The following is an 18230-nucleotide window of genomic DNA, read 5'->3' as shown; positions in this document are numbered from 1 at the left end:
ATGATTCTGAAATTTCTATTTTTAGTTTGTTAGAGATATTTAGGATGATTATGATGATTTTCAGTATCTCTCAAGATTATGCGTATTTTAATTGCTATGTTATCTTATTTAGTCATTCCATAAAACCTATAAATGTGCTAATGTCATCTTCATTATGATATATTGAAATATGCACGATTACTTTCTTCCACGCATCTCTCTTATTTCTAAACTCATTGGTCGGTCTTGTCACGTGTAAGAGTGATTGGTTCTCTATCCGATCCGGTTCCACCTAAGAACCGAAAAGCTGGATCGAGAGGATTAATTCCCAATTTTTAAGGATCAAGACTAGACTTGGACAATCCTAGGATTAGGAACCGAACTTAATTGACCAATCTAACTAGGTTCCATAGAATTGATCACTTAGTAAGAAAATTAAAAAATTAAGAAAAATACAAGAGTTGTTACTATTTTTAGGTTTTATTGCTATTTTTAAGAAATTAACAAATATATTTTTAATAAGAAAGAGTCGGTCCGATCCGGTTTTCTCCCAAACCGGAACTGGACCAATCCTCTAAGAATCGGACCAAACTGGCCGATCCAATCTGATCCAATCCGGGTGGGCAGTCCGATATGCTCATCCCTATTCACGTGGCACCATCCTATGGTGTATTTTTTACGTTGGGCCCTGATTCGCCAAATCTCTTTGCCGGTCCACTATACAGTCCAGTCCTCCAAGCCCATCGCAGCCCAAATTCAGGAACTCCATGGGGGCCCACCAGTGAATTCGAAATTGGGCTCGCCGCCGCCACTTCACGAGGCCCGCACTCGTGGTCGTCACCGTCTTCTTCCGCAAATCGTCCGCGCTGGGAGGCCAACCGTCGCATGCGGCGACGCAAAAGCCAGAAGAGCCCGAGCTTCGGAGAGGAAATCTCGCATCGTTCCGCCTGCTCCTCGGCAGCCCCCACCTCGTGCTCTTCGAATCTTGCAATCGGCGCTTGGTGAGGGTTACTGAATTCATAGTCGAAATGCGGTCGATTCCTGAATCCGTTGCGTTTCTTCATGATTGTTGCCCGCGCATGGATGCATCGATCTTTTTTCCCGTCGAATTTCCCTTCAAGTTGTGCTTTGGGTCGCGCGTGGATGCATTGATCTCTCTGATTGTTTTTTTTTTTTGCCTCTCGTCATGCTCTGGCTCGCCGTGATGTTGTTTCGGCTCATGAAAGTTTGCTGATTTCGCGAGGGACCTAGAATGGTAGGGCTTACGCTGTGGGGTTTTTGTTGGTCAATCTTTTGCAGTTGCCATGGCGTTGAGGATGATCGCTAGGAGGTTGAGGTTGCAGAGTAAGCTGCGGCCCATGTTCTCTTCAGCCTCTGCTGCATTCACACGCCACCAGCTTTGGTATCTCTTCTTCTTGCTATGAATTGGGTCATTTCTATTGTTGAGAATTATTTTTGATGTGAAATTGCTGCTGTTCCCGTGAATTGGAGAGCTTCCCAGAATTTGTCTTGTTTGCCATTGGTTGCTTATGGGATACAGCTTGTTTGCCCCCGCCCTCTTCCCAGGTTTCAAAGAAGTTCGTGAAGAGGATAAAAGTCAATTGGTTGGGAATGTCTTCACGAGTGTTGCTTCGACCTATGATCTCATGAATGATTTGATGAGTGCTGGCCTTCATCGGCTATGGAAAGATAGGTCAGTTGTGCGGTAGTTTGCATGGTAGATCATTTTTGATTGGCATCACGACGTCTTGCCCTCACACTATGGCTTGTGTTCTGACATATTTCAGACTAGTTTCCAAGCTGCACCCTTTCCCTGGAATGAAGCATCTTGATGTGGCCGGTGGGACAGGTTAGCTTAATAATTTGAATATTTGACATGCAGAATATAAAATTGATGATAGTATGGAACTTGATTCTTCATAGATACTTCTTTCTGATGATCATATCATAAAATAAGAATTTGCACTTCTGTCATATGGAGTGGGGGATGTCAAGATTGTTCATTTTGCTGATGATATCTGCCCAGGCCTTCACCACATTACATTCAAAGGGATCTTAGTTAGTCTGATATCACCCAAGAATTTGACTTTTTTGTTTTTTTGTATTTGGATGCATTCTACTAAACTTCTTCGCATTTTCATCCCACCGAGTTTGCTCAAATGGGAAACCAGTAATGGAGGAAGGTTTTCAATTTCCTGCTACTGTCGTAGTAATACAGATGAAGAAATTAGGGACTTAGGATCCACTGGATCCTAAATAGACTGAAAGTACTTTTAGTTCTCTCGACTATTTGGAAGAGGAAGGAACCTTGGGTTGGCAAGGCAAACTTCTTATGGTTTTGTTCCGAATGAATATGGTGATCCCGATTTGAGTTGATATCTTTCCTTTTCATTTTTTGTTGATTTTGACAGGTGATGTTGCTTTCAGGATTCTGGAAGATATAAACAGTACAAGACATCGAGCACTGCAGGATGCTACAGAGGATTACTTACATGAAGAAACTCAAATATACATCTGCGACATTAATCCAAACATGTTAAATGTTGGTAAAAAGAGGGCCATAGAGAGAGGTAAGGGGAGCAAGGGAAGGTCCTTTATTTGAATTTTATCTCGTAGAATGGTGATCTTCTTTTGAGGCTAAAATTTTACTGTCCTATATTATTAGGTTTTGGAGACAATAAGGCCCTTAGATGGGTGGAGGGAGATGCAGAAGCCTTGAAATTTGAAGATAATTCAATGGATGGCTACACAATTGCATTTGGGATTAGGAATGTGACACACATCGAGAAAGCACTTGCTGAAGCTCATAGGTATGAGTTCCCTAGCATTTATCACTGTCAACATACTAAAAACGAAGTTCAGGGTTCTCATTTAGTTTTGTGTAAGTGGACCTAATTTGAGTTTAAGGGGATACCGTGTCACTAGGTTTGATGAAGTTTAAATTATTAATTCTGTCATTACTCTTCTTTGGTTCTTTCAACAGTCCTTTAGCCAACTACCATTTTGTGTAATTAAAAATAAACAAAAGTGTGCATAGAGATCATGGAGGTTAATGAGATTTCCAGTAAAAGATGGATTTTCTACATAAATTTTTGGGGGATTAATGCACTTTTGAGGTTGTAAATGTCATTGCTCTTTTCAGGATTCTGTTGGTTTGGGGGAAATCTTACTGTCATTGAAACTTCGCTCATGTTTATTTTAACAGGGTGCTTAGAAGAGGAGGCAGATTCCTATGCCTTGAACTGAGCCATGTGGATACTCCCATATTCAAGGAATTGTGAGTCTATTGAGTGCCTTGACTGCTGACATATAACAGATTCCTTAACGGCACTCACTAGCAGTTCATTTTCTTTTGTTTTATTAAATGGAGGATTCTGTTATTGTACTTTCATACTTTTTTAGGCAATAGACGTCTTTAGCACTGTGTCAGTTGTCATTAGAAGCATTTTTTTTTTTTTGGTCAGTCATTAGAAGCATTTATTAGTTGAGAAATTCTGGAATCTGTACTTATGGTATTTTCAAGTTCGTGGAAAAAAGAATAAAATTTTTGTCAGCTAATTGAGAACCTTTGATTAGGATTCTGGAACCTGAATGCTGACAGGTTACAGCCATTTTCTTGTTCAATTGCAAGTCCCTTTTGATCTGAGTTTCTGACTTTGCCCCCATGCAGGTATGATTACTACTCATTCTCACTTATTCCTGCCATGGGAGAATTAGTTGCGGGCGATCGTGAATCATATCAATACTTAGTTGAGAGCATCCGTCGCTTTCCTGCACAGGTAATGTCTCTTCATTTTGTTTTCTTTTATATTTCATTTGCGGAATGGAATGCTGCTTATGCCCCATCGCACTTTTTAGAGATGTGACCAAGTAAAGCTATACATATATGGTCAAGATATGAGTTTTCACACGAGGTACAAAAAGCACCAGCCCATACATTGGACGACTTTATCGTTAGTTAATGAATCAATAAATGGAATGGCCAAAACACGAAATAAACATATCAATGCATGCTCTGTTAAGACGAAATAGCTTGAGTTCTCTTTAACGATGCCCCTCTTTTTAATTCTATTGGTCTATCTTCAAATAAGTACTCACCTGAGCAGTTTATAAATGCAGGAAAAATTTGCTTCGATGATTGCTGACACGGGCTTTCAGAAGGTTGAGTACGAAAATCTTGTCGGGGGAGTCGTTGCCATCCATTCAGGCTTGAAACTCTAGTCAGACGTAAACGAAATTTGTTGGAAAAGATTTTGGCTATGGTGACAAAGGAATTGATTCATTAATCTGTAGGTTCAGGTTTCCAATCCACAAGATTACTTTGCGATATGTACCGTTCAGAACATTCTGTTCATGTCATAAAATGATTTTGAGAGTTTTCTGTTCTCTGTATCTTGATGTGGCGAAAATCAAGATGAGCTCTAGTGTTCGGTTGAATGCTTTCAATGTCATGTCTCCAGCAAGACAGTTTTTGTTCTTTGCTTTCGACCTAGTCGTAAATAGAGGTGAGCACTTTACTGGGGAACCAGAACGATTGAATCGGTTTTCAAGCCTCTTTGAGATAAAATAAAAACTTTTGCATCTATCAAGAACTGAACCATAATTTTCAATGTAAAGGAATAATAGCGTAATCACTTAATGAATTAGTACTTTTATAGTGAATTGATGCAATTGTAATATTTCTTTTATAAAAAATTGGTTCAAAACATAAGATGGGCCAATTTTTAAGGCGTATAACCGGCTAGCTTAGGAACCGGCCGTTCCAGTCCCATTTTAAAACTTTGGAGATGGGATCACAAACTAAGTTTATGGAAGCCGATCCATCCTTAGAACTGATCATCTGTGCTGGTAAAATCTTTATTTTCTTATTCATGAAACAATTCACTGTATCCTTTAAATATTTCAAACCGTAATTAAAGGAAATGCTGTGGTTTATGAAGGAAAATTAACAGTTCTTCAACCGTAGAATCCAAATTGAGAGAGCCAATACAAAATCACCCCATTGCTGTTGTCAGATCCATGGATGACATGGAGTTGTACTATCATCATTGAGATATATACTAGGCAAGTTGAGAATAATGTATGAGACGCCTATTCAGAAATCATGAAAAAACTAGCTTTGATTCATTTTGTGAAATATAAGTAATTCGAATAATATTATTGTAAAAATAATCGTTCGTATAACTTATAAAAATGAATGATTGAACAACATTTTCATTATTCACGAAAATGTTTATATATAGATTGTTATCGAAAATATTTTTAATTAATTAATTACTTTAAGCAATAAAAGTGATTAATTTTTAAAAATGATTTTTAAATTATCCTTTTCTATCAAAATAATCGGAGCCGGAAAATTCGAGCAGTTTTCAGGAAAATGCCAATTGCCAATGGACTCCAGGAGCCACGGCAAGCCAAGCCAAGAAAGTTGTCATTCCAGGACACAGACAAGGCATAAAATATCGTCCCCATTCCTACCCGATAGTATCTTCGTCTTCCCTAGCCAAGCCAAGAAAGTTCCTCAATGGACTCGGCATTCTGATCTTTCTCTCTCTTTCTCTGTCTGAAATGGCTGAAAGATTAGCTCTTCCTCTTATCCTGCCGAGCCCTCCATCTCCAAAACCCATCTTCCCCAACCACATCAGCTATCATCCCCAACCCTCACCTTCACCACCACCACCACCACCACTCCTTCAGGACGTCGTCCACCGAAACTTCTGCTCTTCGGATTCTTTGGACCGGCTCACTCAGTCGCTTTCGCAGTCCCAGTCCCAGTCCCAAAACCGAATTCCAGCGTCAAATTTCAGAGAGCGGACCCGAATAGGCCGGTCCCATGACGCCAACCGCGGAAAACCGTGGACCCACTACCGCCTCTCCCCTCAAGGTCAGGCCTTTATCCAGAAACTCATCGACCCGTCATTTGACGCGGCTCGAATCGACAGCTGTTTGGTTGAGTTGATTGAATTTTATCGTAAAGATGGTCTTTTTAGTCTGGAGTTTCTGTCCATGGAGCTTCTTGGTATTGTGAAGGGTTTAGGGTTTAACAAGAAAGGCGACTTGGCGTTGAGTGTGGTCCACTGGGTCAGGAGTCCAGGGGGCTATCCGCTGGCTTTGACTGGCGCCGTCATTGCTGTGGTTGTCAATGTCCTCGGGAAAGAAGGCAGAGTCGCCGCTGCTGATGCTTTGTTGCACAGCCTTCGCAAGGACGAATTTGAAATCGATGTTTATGCCTTTACTGCGTTGATAACTGGGTTTGCTAGCAATGGGAGGTACAGAGATGCAGTGATGGTATTTAAGAAAATGGAGGAAGAGGGTTGTAAGCCCACTCTGATTACGTATAATGTGGTTCTGAATGTGTATGGGAAAATGGGAATGCCGTGGAACAAGATTGTTGGTTTGGTCAAGGGTATGAAAAGTTCTGGGATCGCCCCGGATTTGTATACTTATAACACTCTCATTAGTTGTTGCCGCCGGGGGTCTTTGTATGAAGAAGCTGCTGGCTTTTTTAGGGAGATCAAATTGGCAGGGTTTAGTCCTGATAAAGTTACATACAATGCATTACTAGACGTTTATGGGAGATCTCGGCGACATAAAGAAGCTATGCAGGTTTTAAAAGAGATGGAGCTCGATGGTTTTTTGCCTACTATCGTGACTTATAACTCTTTGATATGTGCATATGCTAGGGATGGTCTATTGGATGAGGCTGTGGAGCTCAAGAATCAGATGGTTGAAAGGGGCATAAAACCTGACGTTTTCACCTACACTACTCTCTTGTCAGGATTTGAGAAAGCTGGGAAGGATGATTTTGCTATGAGGGTTTTTGATGAGATGAGAGATGCAGGATGCAAACCAAATATTTGCACTTTCAATGCTCTTATTAAGATGCACGGCAACCGGGGCAAGTTTGCGGAAATGATGAAGGTCTTTGAAGAGATAAAAAAATGTCAATGCAAACCAGATATTGTCACGTGGAATACACTTCTTGCAGTGTTTGGGCAAAATGGGATGGACACTGAAGTTTCTGGAGTTTTTAAGGAAATGAAGAGAGCAGGATTTGTACCTGAAAGGGACACTTTCAACACCTTAATTAGTTCTTATAGCCGGTGTGGATCTTTTGACCAAGCCATGGCGGTTTACAAGAGAATGCTTGAAGCAGGTGTCAATCCAGATCTTTCCACCTATAATGCCGTTTTGGCTGCACTGGCTCGAGGAGGTCTCTGGGAACAGTCTGAAAGGGTCTTTGAAGAGATGAAGAGCGGTTGTTGTAAACCCAATGAGCTAACTTACTGTTCTTTGCTTCATGCTTATGCTAATGGAAAGCAAATTGAGCAAATGGGCATTCTTGCAGAAGAAATTTTCTCTGGTGCAATTGAACCTCGTGCAGTCCTTCTGAAGACCCTCATATTAGTTAATAGCAAATGTGATCTTATAGTGGAAACAGAACGTGCATTCTTGGAGCTTAAGAAAAGAGGGTTTTCACCAGACATACCTACTCTAAATGCAATGGTCTCTATATATGGCAGGAGACAGATGGTTGGAAAGACAAATGAGATCTTGAACTATATGGAGGAAAGTGGCTTTACCCCTAGCTTGACTACTTACAATAGCTTGATGTACATGTATAGCCGCTCACAAAATTTTGAAAAATCTGAGGAACTCTTAAGGGAAATTTTGGCGAAAGGAATAAAGCCTGATATTATTTCCTTCAACACAGTTATTTTTGCCTACTGTAGAAATGGTCGTATGAGAGAAGCTTCGCGAATATTTTCTGAGTTGAAGGATTTTGGTCTTGATCCAGATGTGATCACTTACAACACCTTCATTTCAAGCTATGCAGCTGACTCAATGTTCGTGGAGGCTATTGACGTGATCCGTTACATGATCAAGCATGGCTGTCGACCAAATCAAAACACATACAACTCAATCATAGATGGGTATTGCAAGCTCCATAGGAGAGAGGAGGCCAGCATGTTCATTACTAACCTACGAACTCTTGATCCCCACATCTCTAAAGATGTGGAGCAGAGGTTATCGGAACGAATTACAAGGAAATGGTTGTAATAAGGATGAACCCCTTTTCTGATGCTGCTTGAACTTTGGGACTTATTTGGAGCCATAAGTTCAAGGAAGTCCGATATGCCTTCTTGACTCTTGAGATGTGAGGATTTAAGATGCTACTGTGGATAGTTGTGTTGCTTCGGAGTCCCTGGAAAAAAGGAATGCGGCCTAAAGTTACTGAGGCATCATGCTTAAAGTTGAGACACTCTTTGTATACTCTGAAGGTAGCAAATTTTAAGGGAGAAGCTCACTGACACATCTCTTTTTAGGTATGCATAATCCCTTTAAAGTAATGACATCAAATTAGATCCATCTGCTTAGCTTGTGAAGTCTCTGGCCAAATTTATCTTAATCTTGCACTATTATGCTAGAAATCCAAGAAGATTATACATGCTTGAAAAATGACATTTATATGTAGCTTTGTTCTGACATTAAGGTAATCATTTTCTATAAAGAAGTGAGTGAAAGATAACCTGGGTTAGTCAGTGTAACACACTTTCTTTACCTGCATTTGCGTAACTTGGGCTCTTATGTGATAGCAACTGCTCCAGTGAATTATTTACCTTGGAAATGAATTTCTCTGATAATAATAACATAGAACTTTCATTTTTCTATCTCAAAGTGCATTCGAGGAAAGTCTCTGATTGAGAAGTAATTGGTCTAGAGTTCTTTCTACTGAACATTCAGGTTGCAGTCGCTAGTTCAGGATGGCCACTCAAATTAACCGGTTGGGTTTTCTTGCTTTGCAAATTTGAAATCTTGCTTGGCTTGCTCCGATACTTGATTTATACTGAACAAGATGTTAAACAGCTCCATCTTTTTCTTTTTCTTTTTCTTTTATTCTGTTCTGAGTGTGCTTCAACAGATTTAAGGCAATGGCAATTTTTCAGATTTGCAGAAGGTTTGACATTGTATGGAAATTTTGCTCACATTTTCAGGGCACATTTCCATACCATAATTTTGCATACTGAGTGTTGCTGTATCTTTGAATCCACAATATAGTTCTTACCGAGTGCTCTGAAGAATGTGTGCGCTATCAGTGGACAATAAATTATGGTGTATTGACTAAGTTTTGTTCTGAGCAGTTTGGCCTTCTTGGACAAGCTATGCTGGGACTCTTAAGGACGAAGATTCAGTGTGAATGGTTGAGAAGATCCCGTCAGAGAAGATGGTACACTGGTAATGCAACTTCCTTTAGGTCAGAAAAACGAAGAGATTGCTGTATCGTGATTCACGAGCATACATGAACAGAAAAGAGTTCTTGAATGATACTCGGGTATTTGTCATCTGTTCTCAACTCACCACGTGCTTCCTTCAGCTTAAGATCCCATTCATAGTATCAGCCACAGCCAAAGTGATTTGACATAGCATTTGCCAAAATATGAGAAGTTTACGGACATTTGAATACTTATTATGACAGAATATTAAGTTGGTATAAAAATTATATGTCAATTATGTAATTGTCAAACTTAAACCATCTTTACAACTTATTGTTGGACAAGAGGCTCACTTCCTTTATATCTATTGAGAGGTCCAGGCCCCTGCGGTCAACAATTCATAGAGCAAAGGAGTTGCTGAAGGGCTAAAATAAGCTTGCACTTCTCCAAGTAGTCCATGCTCAAAGTCTGAGAATACGCTGGCATGCAAAATGCCTTTTGCGGCTGCTCCCCGTAAGCCTGACACGAAGCGATTCTGCAGATAAGGAGAGTGTGTTATATGGCTCTGTTACTGCACATATGCCAGAAGAACCTCTTCTTCTCTAGTTAAAATGAGAAACCCGTATCAGCTCAATCAAATCCAAGCTTGAAGATCGCAACTAAACAAGATGCATAGACCATAAAAGTGAGTAGGGCATTGTTGCTAATTGCAAGTTGCAATCACCAAATCTCACACTCCTGCAATTGGGATCATTATTGACCCCGCGTCTTTTGGAACACCAAGGACAATACCTGGCTGATATACTTGGATGCATTTACCTCTTCAACAGCATGCTCATAGATTGGATAACAAGACGGCTAGCTGCTCATCAGAGACTCTAACTTCGGTGCAAGCTCCGAGCGATTCAGCAAGCCTAGCAGCTAATTGATGTTTACACTGAAGAAGAACGATGAAGAAGAAGATGTTCATGGGAAGAGCATGAAAATTCACAAGAAGAACAGGCTAGGAGATTAATCTCACTCACGCAAAGCTGTTCGCCTCTATTGACAATGTCATAAAAGAACGAGTAACAGCCGCAATAATGTTCTGGGAAACACAAGTACTCCTCCTTTCTCCGAGATTCTCCAACGACCTATTTCATCATAAACCACACAATTATCCATAAACAGAGCCGGACGAGCATCTTGCTTGGTTACTCAAAAACAGCTATCATAGTATTAATGTTTCTTGCAAGTCCATTCAATCATAAACCGAACAAAATTATGACAAGCATCTTTCTTGACTAGTCAAAGAGAGCTATCATAGTATAAATGGTTCTTGCAAGTCGATTCAATCGCCAGCGATTTTCTTCAAGACCCAATAGCACCCGACCAAGAAAGGCGAGGAGATCGACAGTAAACCTGGAAGATGAAGCGTCCACTGGGTTCGCCGGAGATCCGCTTCACGCCCCGTTGGTCCAATATCCGCGTCGCTCGCTCCAGGTTCTTGCCGAACAAGAAATGCAAGCTGCGTCCGCCGGAAGAGAGACGAAACCGGGTTCTCATTTTCGAATCATAAAAGACCCCAAAAGAAAGAAAGGACGAAATGCGAAAGAGGGTCGGAGAGAACTGACATGGACAGCTGCTCGTTCGTGACTGGGACCGTTCGGAGCATCAGGCGCACAAAAAGAGGAGAGAAAAAAATGAAAGGTTACGGTGGAAAGACGAGCGTTGGATATGGAAATGATGGAGGGAAGGCGTGAAGCGAGGATCGGAATGGGCGGAGAGAAGCACCTGATCTCGTCGACTCCATCGTCTTCCACACTGAATCTGCGACCGCCATGCTCGCGCTCATCTCTCTCTCGAAAGCGGACGCGCAAGATCAGAGCTTTCTCCGTCTGGTTTGCGCAGAACATGGAAATGGCTGCTGTTTGTGCCCAATTCAACTGGAATTCGATCACGTGACTGGCAGGTGCCGCTGGCTGATTGTCAATTTAGACCTTTTTTTTTTTTTAAGTTTCCTTACTCGCATTTCAATCCGATGTAAGGGCGCAATTGCTTGAGTGAAGAAATTTCCTGCAAATTAGTTTCGTGATTTTTCATGTGCTTAGATTTGCCGAAAGTGATCGGTCTATGAAAAGTCATTTTGGTAAAATAAAATATGCATATCTAAAGTTAGAAAAAAAAATTCTCTAATCTGAAAATAAGAAAAAATTTTCAATGAGTATGATTTCCCAAAAACATTTTCAATGGACATGATTTCCCAAAAAGTATTTTTGTCTTATATTGATGTTTTACCCGAAACAAACACACTCTAATAATTGAATTCAATTATCAATGCACAGTAATTTCATACACGTCACCTATAGATGAATCGTAATCAAAGTCCATTCGGATTGAGATTGAAAGTTGAAGATAAAACTTCAAAGACAAATTCATCAGGAATTAAAAATTGAAGGGGATAATGTATAATCCTCCGTTACCCATTACGTGGATGTCGATTTTGCTGGCTCGAATTGCCTTGTTCTGACAGGTTTTTTGTAAATACATTTCCAATGAAAATTGTCGCAATTATAAGAGGATTATGCTGGATCATAAATTCCTCGAAGACACATTTGTATTAAATAATGACAACTAAAGCATTTTAATTAGATCCACTGCCAGTGTAGGTTGGATTGTTAAGGTGTTGTAGAGTCAGTTCACAAGACTAACAGGCCGGCCACCCAATCTTTCAATTAGCGCCATCATTTCCCTGTACCATGCCCCAAGTTTCCCTGGGGGAAGGTGTCGCGGGATCAGACGTGGCTGCCCTCTCCCATAAAGGAGTGGCCGGGTCAGCCACAACCTGAGAGGGGCATAAGGGGTCACTCTCCCCGGGAAGGTTCTCCCTCCTTTTTTCTCATGAGCAATTTAAGGACTGCTCAGGTCCTAAATCCAATATAATGTTACCAATCCAATAATGGGCCGAGCGATTACCCGTGCAAGGATTACGTTTCACCGGCAATGGGCCGAACGATTACCCGTCAACCAAAATGCCTCGGAATTCGATTTTCCCTCTCATTCGTTATCTTTTCCTCATTTAGAAAGACTAAAGATCTGCAGAACAAAAAGTATGGACAAGCAGTGACCGAATCACATCCAATTCAATAATTAAGAACAACATATTCCCAAAAAGGGTTGCTAAGTATCGAACAAAAATGATGCTCCACTGTCACCGTCATATCTGGCGCCCCCCCAAAATGAATCTATCTTAAAGAACCACAGAATGTCCAAAAAGACCAAGCTGGTCGGAACTTCACTCCAAAAACCAAAAGCAGCTTTGCTCCTCAAATGGGAAAAAGGAAAAACACCAAAAAGAGAACTATATACACCAGATCTTTGCGATTTTTCTCATCAATTTAAGTTCCCGGGCTTCAGTATTTCTTTTCCTGTGTCGCAAGCAAAACTTATTGACATAAACATCAATAAACAAAAAGTCAGTCGTCAACCTTCGAGCATTTGCCGGGGTAACTCTATGCCTCGGACATTGCATGGAGGAGATCCCCTTCTGCTTCATCTGCAGTGAGGGAGAAAATGTCGGCTGGTGCGCTCGTACAGCTCATCACGCCGTGGTTTAATGTACTGAGAGGCAATTTATAGTGATCGAGATAAACCACAATCACAGTGATATCGTCGTGGAAATGCCGTCTTATTCCTTTCTCAATCTTTGTGATGTCATCGTACCTCATCTCTCTCTTTTTCGCAGCCTCGTGAAGGGCTGCTCTCACTAGTCGCTTGGCTATCCCCTGTGAAATGTGACAAAAAGAAACATTAAGCAGCTGTCAAATACCATTTTCAGGGTTTCTTCTAACCTATATAGCACAACATGAAGAAAACCGACATCTCTACTCAATACTTGCGGAAATGCCCGCCAACTTTTTTGAACATTAACTGACTGCAAATTTAATGTCGAGATCCACTTTCCCAAATGGTCTTGACAAAAACACCAAAAGGAAGCATTTAGTTATGGCATTCGGAAAGAATGTATTTTTGTTTTTTTATTTATTTTAAGTCCATGGACAGTAAGATCGAACGGCAATTAAACAAACTCACAGCTCTAGGGCTCTTGAAGACAATTTCCACGGCTGCTTCATCGCTTAACTGTTCCCAGAGGCCATCTGATGCAAATATAAGGAACAGATCCTCTCGCTTAAGTTTCCTTTTTATGATGGAAGGTTCTGCTGTCATTACTGGCCGTTTCAAGGGAATAGGGCTTGCAAATTGCTGAAATAGCGGGTCCCTGTTCAATTCTGGTTTCTTCAAATACATATCCCCAATAGATCTTGAGACCTGCATATTTAAAGAAAAAAGCACTCAGAATCTTTCTGATCTTTTCAATGTCCACACAATGACTCCAAGAAAAGCAAAGACTGCCTTCCATTAGGTATATGAAGACCATCAGATATTTCAAATATCATGCATTGGTATGTGAAGTAGAGTCACAAAAGATGCAATACAGCCAGTACTTCCAGAATACCAATCTAATGTCCATTGCTAAGCTGTCAGGGGACATATGCACGTATCGTCCCCAAGGTCACTGCATGCTTCAAGGGATTTTCATGAAAATCTCATGCATCCAAAGCCTCTCGCTCTGGACTCAAGGCACGTGAGACCGTTCAATAAGAGGTACAGCATGCAATTCCTGGAACAATTCACAAGAAATGCCCCTCTTAGAACAAGATCTCTCCAGCATGTACTCCTGCATATATTCTCTGCTGCCCATGCAATTATTACACATACATGAAACAAGAAACACAACCGAATGCATCATAATGTTTCTCTATTCTGTAAACCTCCTCACTACTCTGCTCAGGAATTTGCTTACTCTTGTATGGTAAACCTGCGGCTTTGTGAGAGGAACATGGGTATTCCTACCATAACTCATCTAGCAGGCCAGGATCCAAATTAGAGCCATTTATCACACACAAACACTACCAGAGGTTCATTCACATTTTACACCACTAATAACCAGCCTAATCCAACAAAAAAATATCATTCAGCATAAAGTATGTATAATTCATCTACACATACACATGCAATTGGACTATATGGACAAAAGCGGCACCAATCCAAGGAAAAAAAAAAACAGTGACCAATAAGGGACAAGTTTTGATCTCCTTTATCTCCCATAAAGGACATGAAAGGAGGAAACAGGGATTGCCCTCTTCTTCTTGCCCCTTACAAAGTTCAACTTGGAAGATGGAACCATCAGGCTTCATGTTTAGGATATTGTGATGGCAATATGACCAAGACGATAAAAAAACCGATAACAAAAAACTAGAAGAATACTGCAGTCAATCCCCTTTCAGAGACAAATAGCTCGAACAAAATCAGGGGTACGGGTCTGAAAGCCTACAACACATGTGGGAACACAAACAGACGAGCTGAAGCACTGCTTGCTCGTGACACAATCAGAATTTATCTCTAGAGGATTAAGTGATCTACTCCACAGCTTGGATTCATTCAATCAAATTCAAAGCGATGCAGAGCATAAATCCTATTGATAAACCAAAAACCAGTAAGAGGAATATATTCATTCACTAGCATCCACAATGAAGTCACAAGTCTCGATAAGTTGAGTAAATATTGAAAAACGGAGAAAACTTTGCACATTGTACCTGTATAATGCCCTTGATCCTCCAAACTCCACGTGTGTACACCACAATATGTGAATCATCAGGATGAAGCGCCTCAACCTCCTTCCTCACCTCCTCAACAGCAACATTATGATCTGTGGACAATCGCTCTGCTGCCACTGGCTTGTTCCCTCCCTCTATAGCTCTCCTGCCAAGTACGGCTCTAGAGTCCCCCAGATTGGCCACATATAGAAGGTCACTCAAAATAACCCCAACCAAACAGCATGATCCAACTGAAGCGATCTGTGGCCGTGCAGGAAATGATGTCCTCACAAAATGCAAAAATTCCTCTTCAGTAGCGTCGAAGGCTTTCTTGATTGTTTCTGACGATAATCCACCTTGCTCTCTAGCGAATTCTACAGGAAAATAGAAAATATGACTCAGTTCAACTCCTCGTCTTCGGTGCCATAAAAGAGGAAGGTAATAATTTTTAATGTAGTTTCCACAGAACACACCATAATAAACATCTTGTCTATGATGCATTCTCTCAGTTCATTACAATCATGAACTTAAAAGAATTCAACTGCGGAAAATTTGGAGTGATGTAGTCAATTCAGTATATCAGAATCCTCAAACAAATCGAATCTTATATAAAGCAACTAAAGAAAGATTAGTAGGCTGCCAATACCAAGGAAGTAAGCAAAGTTCTCACAAAACCGATGGGTAAAAATGAAAAAGAACCAAGCCCTCTCCAATTACCCACCATTAAGTTCAAGAGAGGACTCAACACGTGATCGATGTTCGTCCCGTCGGCCAATAACGAAGCAAGAATCCGACACTTACTATAAATACACGAGGCTCAAAAGACCACAAACGTAACACGTGGGCGATCCATTCCTGCCGAATTTTCTCTCAATACGACAACGGAATTCACAAATTCGAGACCTTTTCCTACCAACTCCCCCTCACAAAAAAAAAAAGAAAAAGAAATACACACCCACACTCCAACGGAGCCCGAAAAGAACACACCTTCAGAACGCAGAAAAACGAAAGAGAACTCACTGCGAATATAAGGGAAAAGATTCTTGTTGACGAATCTGGAAGCCTCGGGTCCGCCATGCCCGTCGTAGACCCCGACGTAGGTAACGGACGGAGAAGCGTAGACCTGGCCCTGGTCTTCCAAGTTCGAATTGGCCTGGACGACGGCGATGGAGTAGTCCCCGGAGGCGTGCGGCTTCAACTCCGTGTGCCACAGGAGGCCGTCTCCACTGCTCCCGCCGCCGAGCCTCCCCAGGCACCGCTCCAGCGGCCGGTAGCACGATCTCAGCATCATCGTACACCGCAACAACGACCACCGCGGCCACCACCGCCGCCGCCGCCGCCGCTACAGCCCCACACACCCTCTTTCTCTCTCCTGCCGTCCCTCCCGTTTCTCGTTCTGGGTCGGCGTGGGATGGATAAAGAAGGGATTTTTATGGGCGGAGGGGAGGAGGGTCGGGGCTGGTTCCTGGCTTTGTGAAAGCGGGGGGAAGGAGGAGGATGGATGAGTGTGATCGCGAATCAAGGCGGGGTTTTCTTTGTTGTCCTTTGGGGGAACGTGCGGGAGGGGGCGGAGCAAAGTCGCGGGGGAGAAGACGCGTTTAAGCGAAGACTACTGGCTCGTGGGGCGCGTGTCGCTCGTGGGGGCGCGTGGGGGCGCGTGTGGCGAGTTGCGCTGTGGAGTGTACGCGTTAATACGATAAAGCGTTGTCGATCGGCACAAATACCGAATTTCGAGTCAGAAAAAGGTCGGGCCCCGATTCTTTTATTCCGCTTTTTTTTTTTTCTTTTCTTTTCTCCCCCGGTAATCTTTTTACTTTTTATCGGATAAAATGTTAAATATTTACGAAATAAAAAATATATAATAAAGTGCCAAAAATCTCAAACTATGGTCGTTGAGATACAATTACTTTAAACTTTTTTTATGACATAAAAATTTCAAATTTGTATCTGTGTTATATATTTACCATCCGTCAAGATTACCTACATGTATATCAGAAAACAAATGGTATTGATATGCTGTCTACGTGCCTTAAGTGAAATAAAAATGATGTTTTGGCTGAAGAAATTATTTAATTAACTCTTCACATAAAGTAAAGATGTCACATAAATATATCAATATAGTTTAGGGTTTTGATATCACAAAAAAAAATTATAATAAATGTATCGCAGTGGGTATAGTCTGGAGTTCTAATGTCACAAAAAAAAATTGGAATAAATGTATCGTGATAAACATAATTTATAGTTTTTGGTGGCTTTTTTCCTATAATAATTAAGGTGTCATGAACATGATGGTCCTAATGAATACCAACGTAGAAATCGGTCCGTTCTTATCTACATTTTTTCCTATAAAGACAGAGTTTTAATATATTAAAACCCTATAAAGAAGACCTTCTAGATTATTCTCATACTTAAGTAGAAGAGATTTTTTTAAAGTTGAATCTAATGTATCAAACGGGCTTATAAAAGTGTTTGTTAATATACTACCATTTGTAAGTTAATAGCGCTAATTGTTTTCAATTTCAGAATAAGTAGAATTTGCTTCACCTTTTTCCTGATCCCATGGCCAATATTGTAGCATTAAATTTGAATGTCTTGAAGCAAACAATTTATTATTTTTCATCATTTCCCACCTTAAATAAATTCTATTAGCTTTCTGTATAAGACCTTAAATACGTGCTTCTTCAAGTTTTCTTTATCAGCAATTTTAAAGTATCGTAGAATCCCATCATCCAATTCCTTATTCTACTTACGAAATCGCCCCTAAGCGAAGTTGCCTACACATTTAGGGAAGATCCTGTCAATTTTCCCGGTCTTTTTCTCGAAGGCAGGTAGGTCGTCGGGACTGTTTTAGACAAAGAATCTCTTACCGAAGAGGTTTTTTTTCTCTCTTTCCCCAACTTCATCTTTAAGTTGTCACGACTTTTAGACTTTACTTTTCAGTTCTGACATTTTGACTGATTCTTGGACGACAGATCTCACTAAAAGATGGGTTGCCGCCGATGCCTTTCTTAGCTTTACCCCATTTCGCGTCGTCAGGAATCGATGCTCTTGTAGCTCATTCGTTACGTTTCAGTATGCTGAGTAAACTTCACCCTTCTTCGTTTGATTTTTTAACTTTGACAATCTGACCATGGTGAACCACGAATAGTCCATTCTCTTTATTCCGCTGGTTATTTTAACAAATTCAATGACGCCGATGATGCCGGGGTAGCTAAATTTGTAAAACTGAACTTCTCTAGAAACGTTCTGGAATCTTGACCTCACGGTACAGTCGTGAAATTAATAGTCAAATCACCTTACTGTAACAGCCACAACAAATACAGCGGATTTTCATAAATGTCCTTTTCGGCTTTGACCCCTTCCCATCACTGAGATGGGAAGAAATTCAGCTGTTGAATCC

The 18230-nt window shown here is 41.0% G+C and overlaps 4 protein-coding genes across 8 annotated transcripts; 2 read left to right on the top strand and 2 right to left on the bottom strand.

The window, feature by feature from the left end:
* Window positions 1-1268: 1268 nt before the first annotated feature.
* LOC120288128 (2-methoxy-6-polyprenyl-1,4-benzoquinol methylase, mitochondrial-like) lies at window positions 1269-4456 on the top strand. Its single transcript, XM_039301543.1, is given in 9 exon segments — window positions 1269-1313; window positions 1315-1381; window positions 1546-1672; window positions 1767-1828; window positions 2391-2549; window positions 2645-2789; window positions 3185-3256; window positions 3650-3758; window positions 4099-4456. Coding segments are annotated over 9 exon segments (873 nt in total). The 5' UTR covers window positions 1269-1283; the 3' UTR covers window positions 4201-4456.
* Window positions 4457-5431: 975 nt separating this feature from the next.
* Window positions 5432-9325, top strand: LOC104418675 (pentatricopeptide repeat-containing protein At5g02860). Of its 3 annotated transcripts, XM_039302044.1 has the most exons (3): window positions 5671-5863; window positions 6010-8306; window positions 9123-9325. In XM_039302044.1, the coding sequence occupies exons 1-2, from the start codon at window positions 5813-5815 to the stop codon at window positions 8038-8040; spliced, it is 2082 nt and encodes a 693-aa protein (XP_039157978.1). In that variant the 5' UTR covers window positions 5671-5812; the 3' UTR covers window positions 8041-8306; window positions 9123-9325. The 3 variants fall into 3 exon arrangements, with proteins under 3 accessions (XP_039157977.1, XP_010028382.2, XP_039157978.1); XM_039302043.1 differs by having other exon boundaries at window positions 5432-8261; XM_010030080.3 differs by having other exon boundaries at window positions 5432-8306.
* A 94-nt stretch (window positions 9326-9419) lies between these two features.
* LOC104418677 (zinc finger SWIM domain-containing protein 7) lies at window positions 9420-11183 on the bottom strand. 3 transcript variants are annotated; one of them, XM_039302046.1, is made up of 6 exons: window positions 10968-11183; window positions 10808-10829; window positions 10596-10701; window positions 10220-10327; window positions 10014-10131; window positions 9420-9796 (listed from the first exon to the last, which is right to left on the bottom strand). In XM_039302046.1, the coding sequence occupies exons 1-5, from the start codon at window positions 11026-11028 to the stop codon at window positions 10030-10032; spliced, it is 399 nt and encodes a 132-aa protein (XP_039157980.1). In that variant the 5' UTR covers window positions 11029-11183; the 3' UTR covers window positions 9420-9796; window positions 10014-10029. The 3 variants fall into 3 exon arrangements, with proteins under 3 accessions (XP_039157980.1, XP_010028385.1, XP_039157979.1); XM_010030083.3 differs by having other exon boundaries at window positions 9420-9729; window positions 10968-11181; XM_039302045.1 differs by having other exon boundaries at window positions 9420-10131.
* Window positions 11184-12288: 1105 nt separating this feature from the next.
* On the bottom strand, window positions 12289-16390 carry LOC104418670 (probable protein phosphatase 2C 63). The gene is made up of 4 exons (XM_039302712.1): window positions 15851-16390; window positions 14831-15204; window positions 13266-13502; window positions 12289-12958 (listed from the first exon to the last, which is right to left on the bottom strand). The coding sequence occupies exons 1-4, from the start codon at window positions 16119-16121 to the stop codon at window positions 12686-12688; spliced, it is 1155 nt and encodes a 384-aa protein (XP_039158646.1). The 5' UTR covers window positions 16122-16390; the 3' UTR covers window positions 12289-12685.
* Window positions 16391-18230: the final 1840 nt, after the last annotated feature.

This window comes from Eucalyptus grandis, chromosome 9, assembly GCF_016545825.1.
Source record: "Eucalyptus grandis isolate ANBG69807.140 chromosome 9, ASM1654582v1, whole genome shotgun sequence".
NCBI lineage: Eukaryota > Viridiplantae > Streptophyta > Magnoliopsida > Myrtales > Myrtaceae > Eucalyptus > Eucalyptus grandis.
This window is presented reverse-complemented; position numbering and strand designations above follow the sequence as displayed.

Excerpts from the sequence above, each read along its gene's own strand:
- LOC104418670 (XM_039302712.1), bottom strand. The coding sequence starts at position 16,121 with ATGATGCTGAGATCGTGCTACCGGCCGCTGGAGCGGTGCCTGGGGAGG. Across the intron at positions 15,205-15,850 it reads TCTTTTCCCTTATATTCGCA|AATTCGCTAGAGAGCAAGGT; the intron begins GTGAGTTCTCTT and ends ATTTTCCTGTAG. Across the intron at positions 12,959-13,265 it reads TCTTCAAGAGCCCTAGAGCT|GGGATAGCCAAGCGACTAGT; the intron begins GTGAGTTTGTTT and ends CACATTTCACAG.
- LOC104418677 (XM_039302045.1), bottom strand. The coding sequence starts at position 11,028 with ATGAGCGCGAGCATGGCGGTCGCAGATTCAGTGTGGAAGACGATGGAG. Across the intron at positions 10,328-10,595 it reads GTGGACGCTTCATCTTCCAG|GTCGTTGGAGAATCTCGGAG; the intron begins GTTTACTGTCGA and ends ATGATGAAATAG. Across the intron at positions 10,132-10,219 it reads ATAGAGGCGAACAGCTTTGC|TGTAAACATCAATTAGCTGC; the intron begins GTGAGTGAGATT and ends GTTCTTCTTCAG.
- LOC104418675 (XM_039302043.1), top strand. The coding sequence starts at position 5,548 with ATGGCTGAAAGATTAGCTCTTCCTCTTATCCTGCCGAGCCCTCCATCT.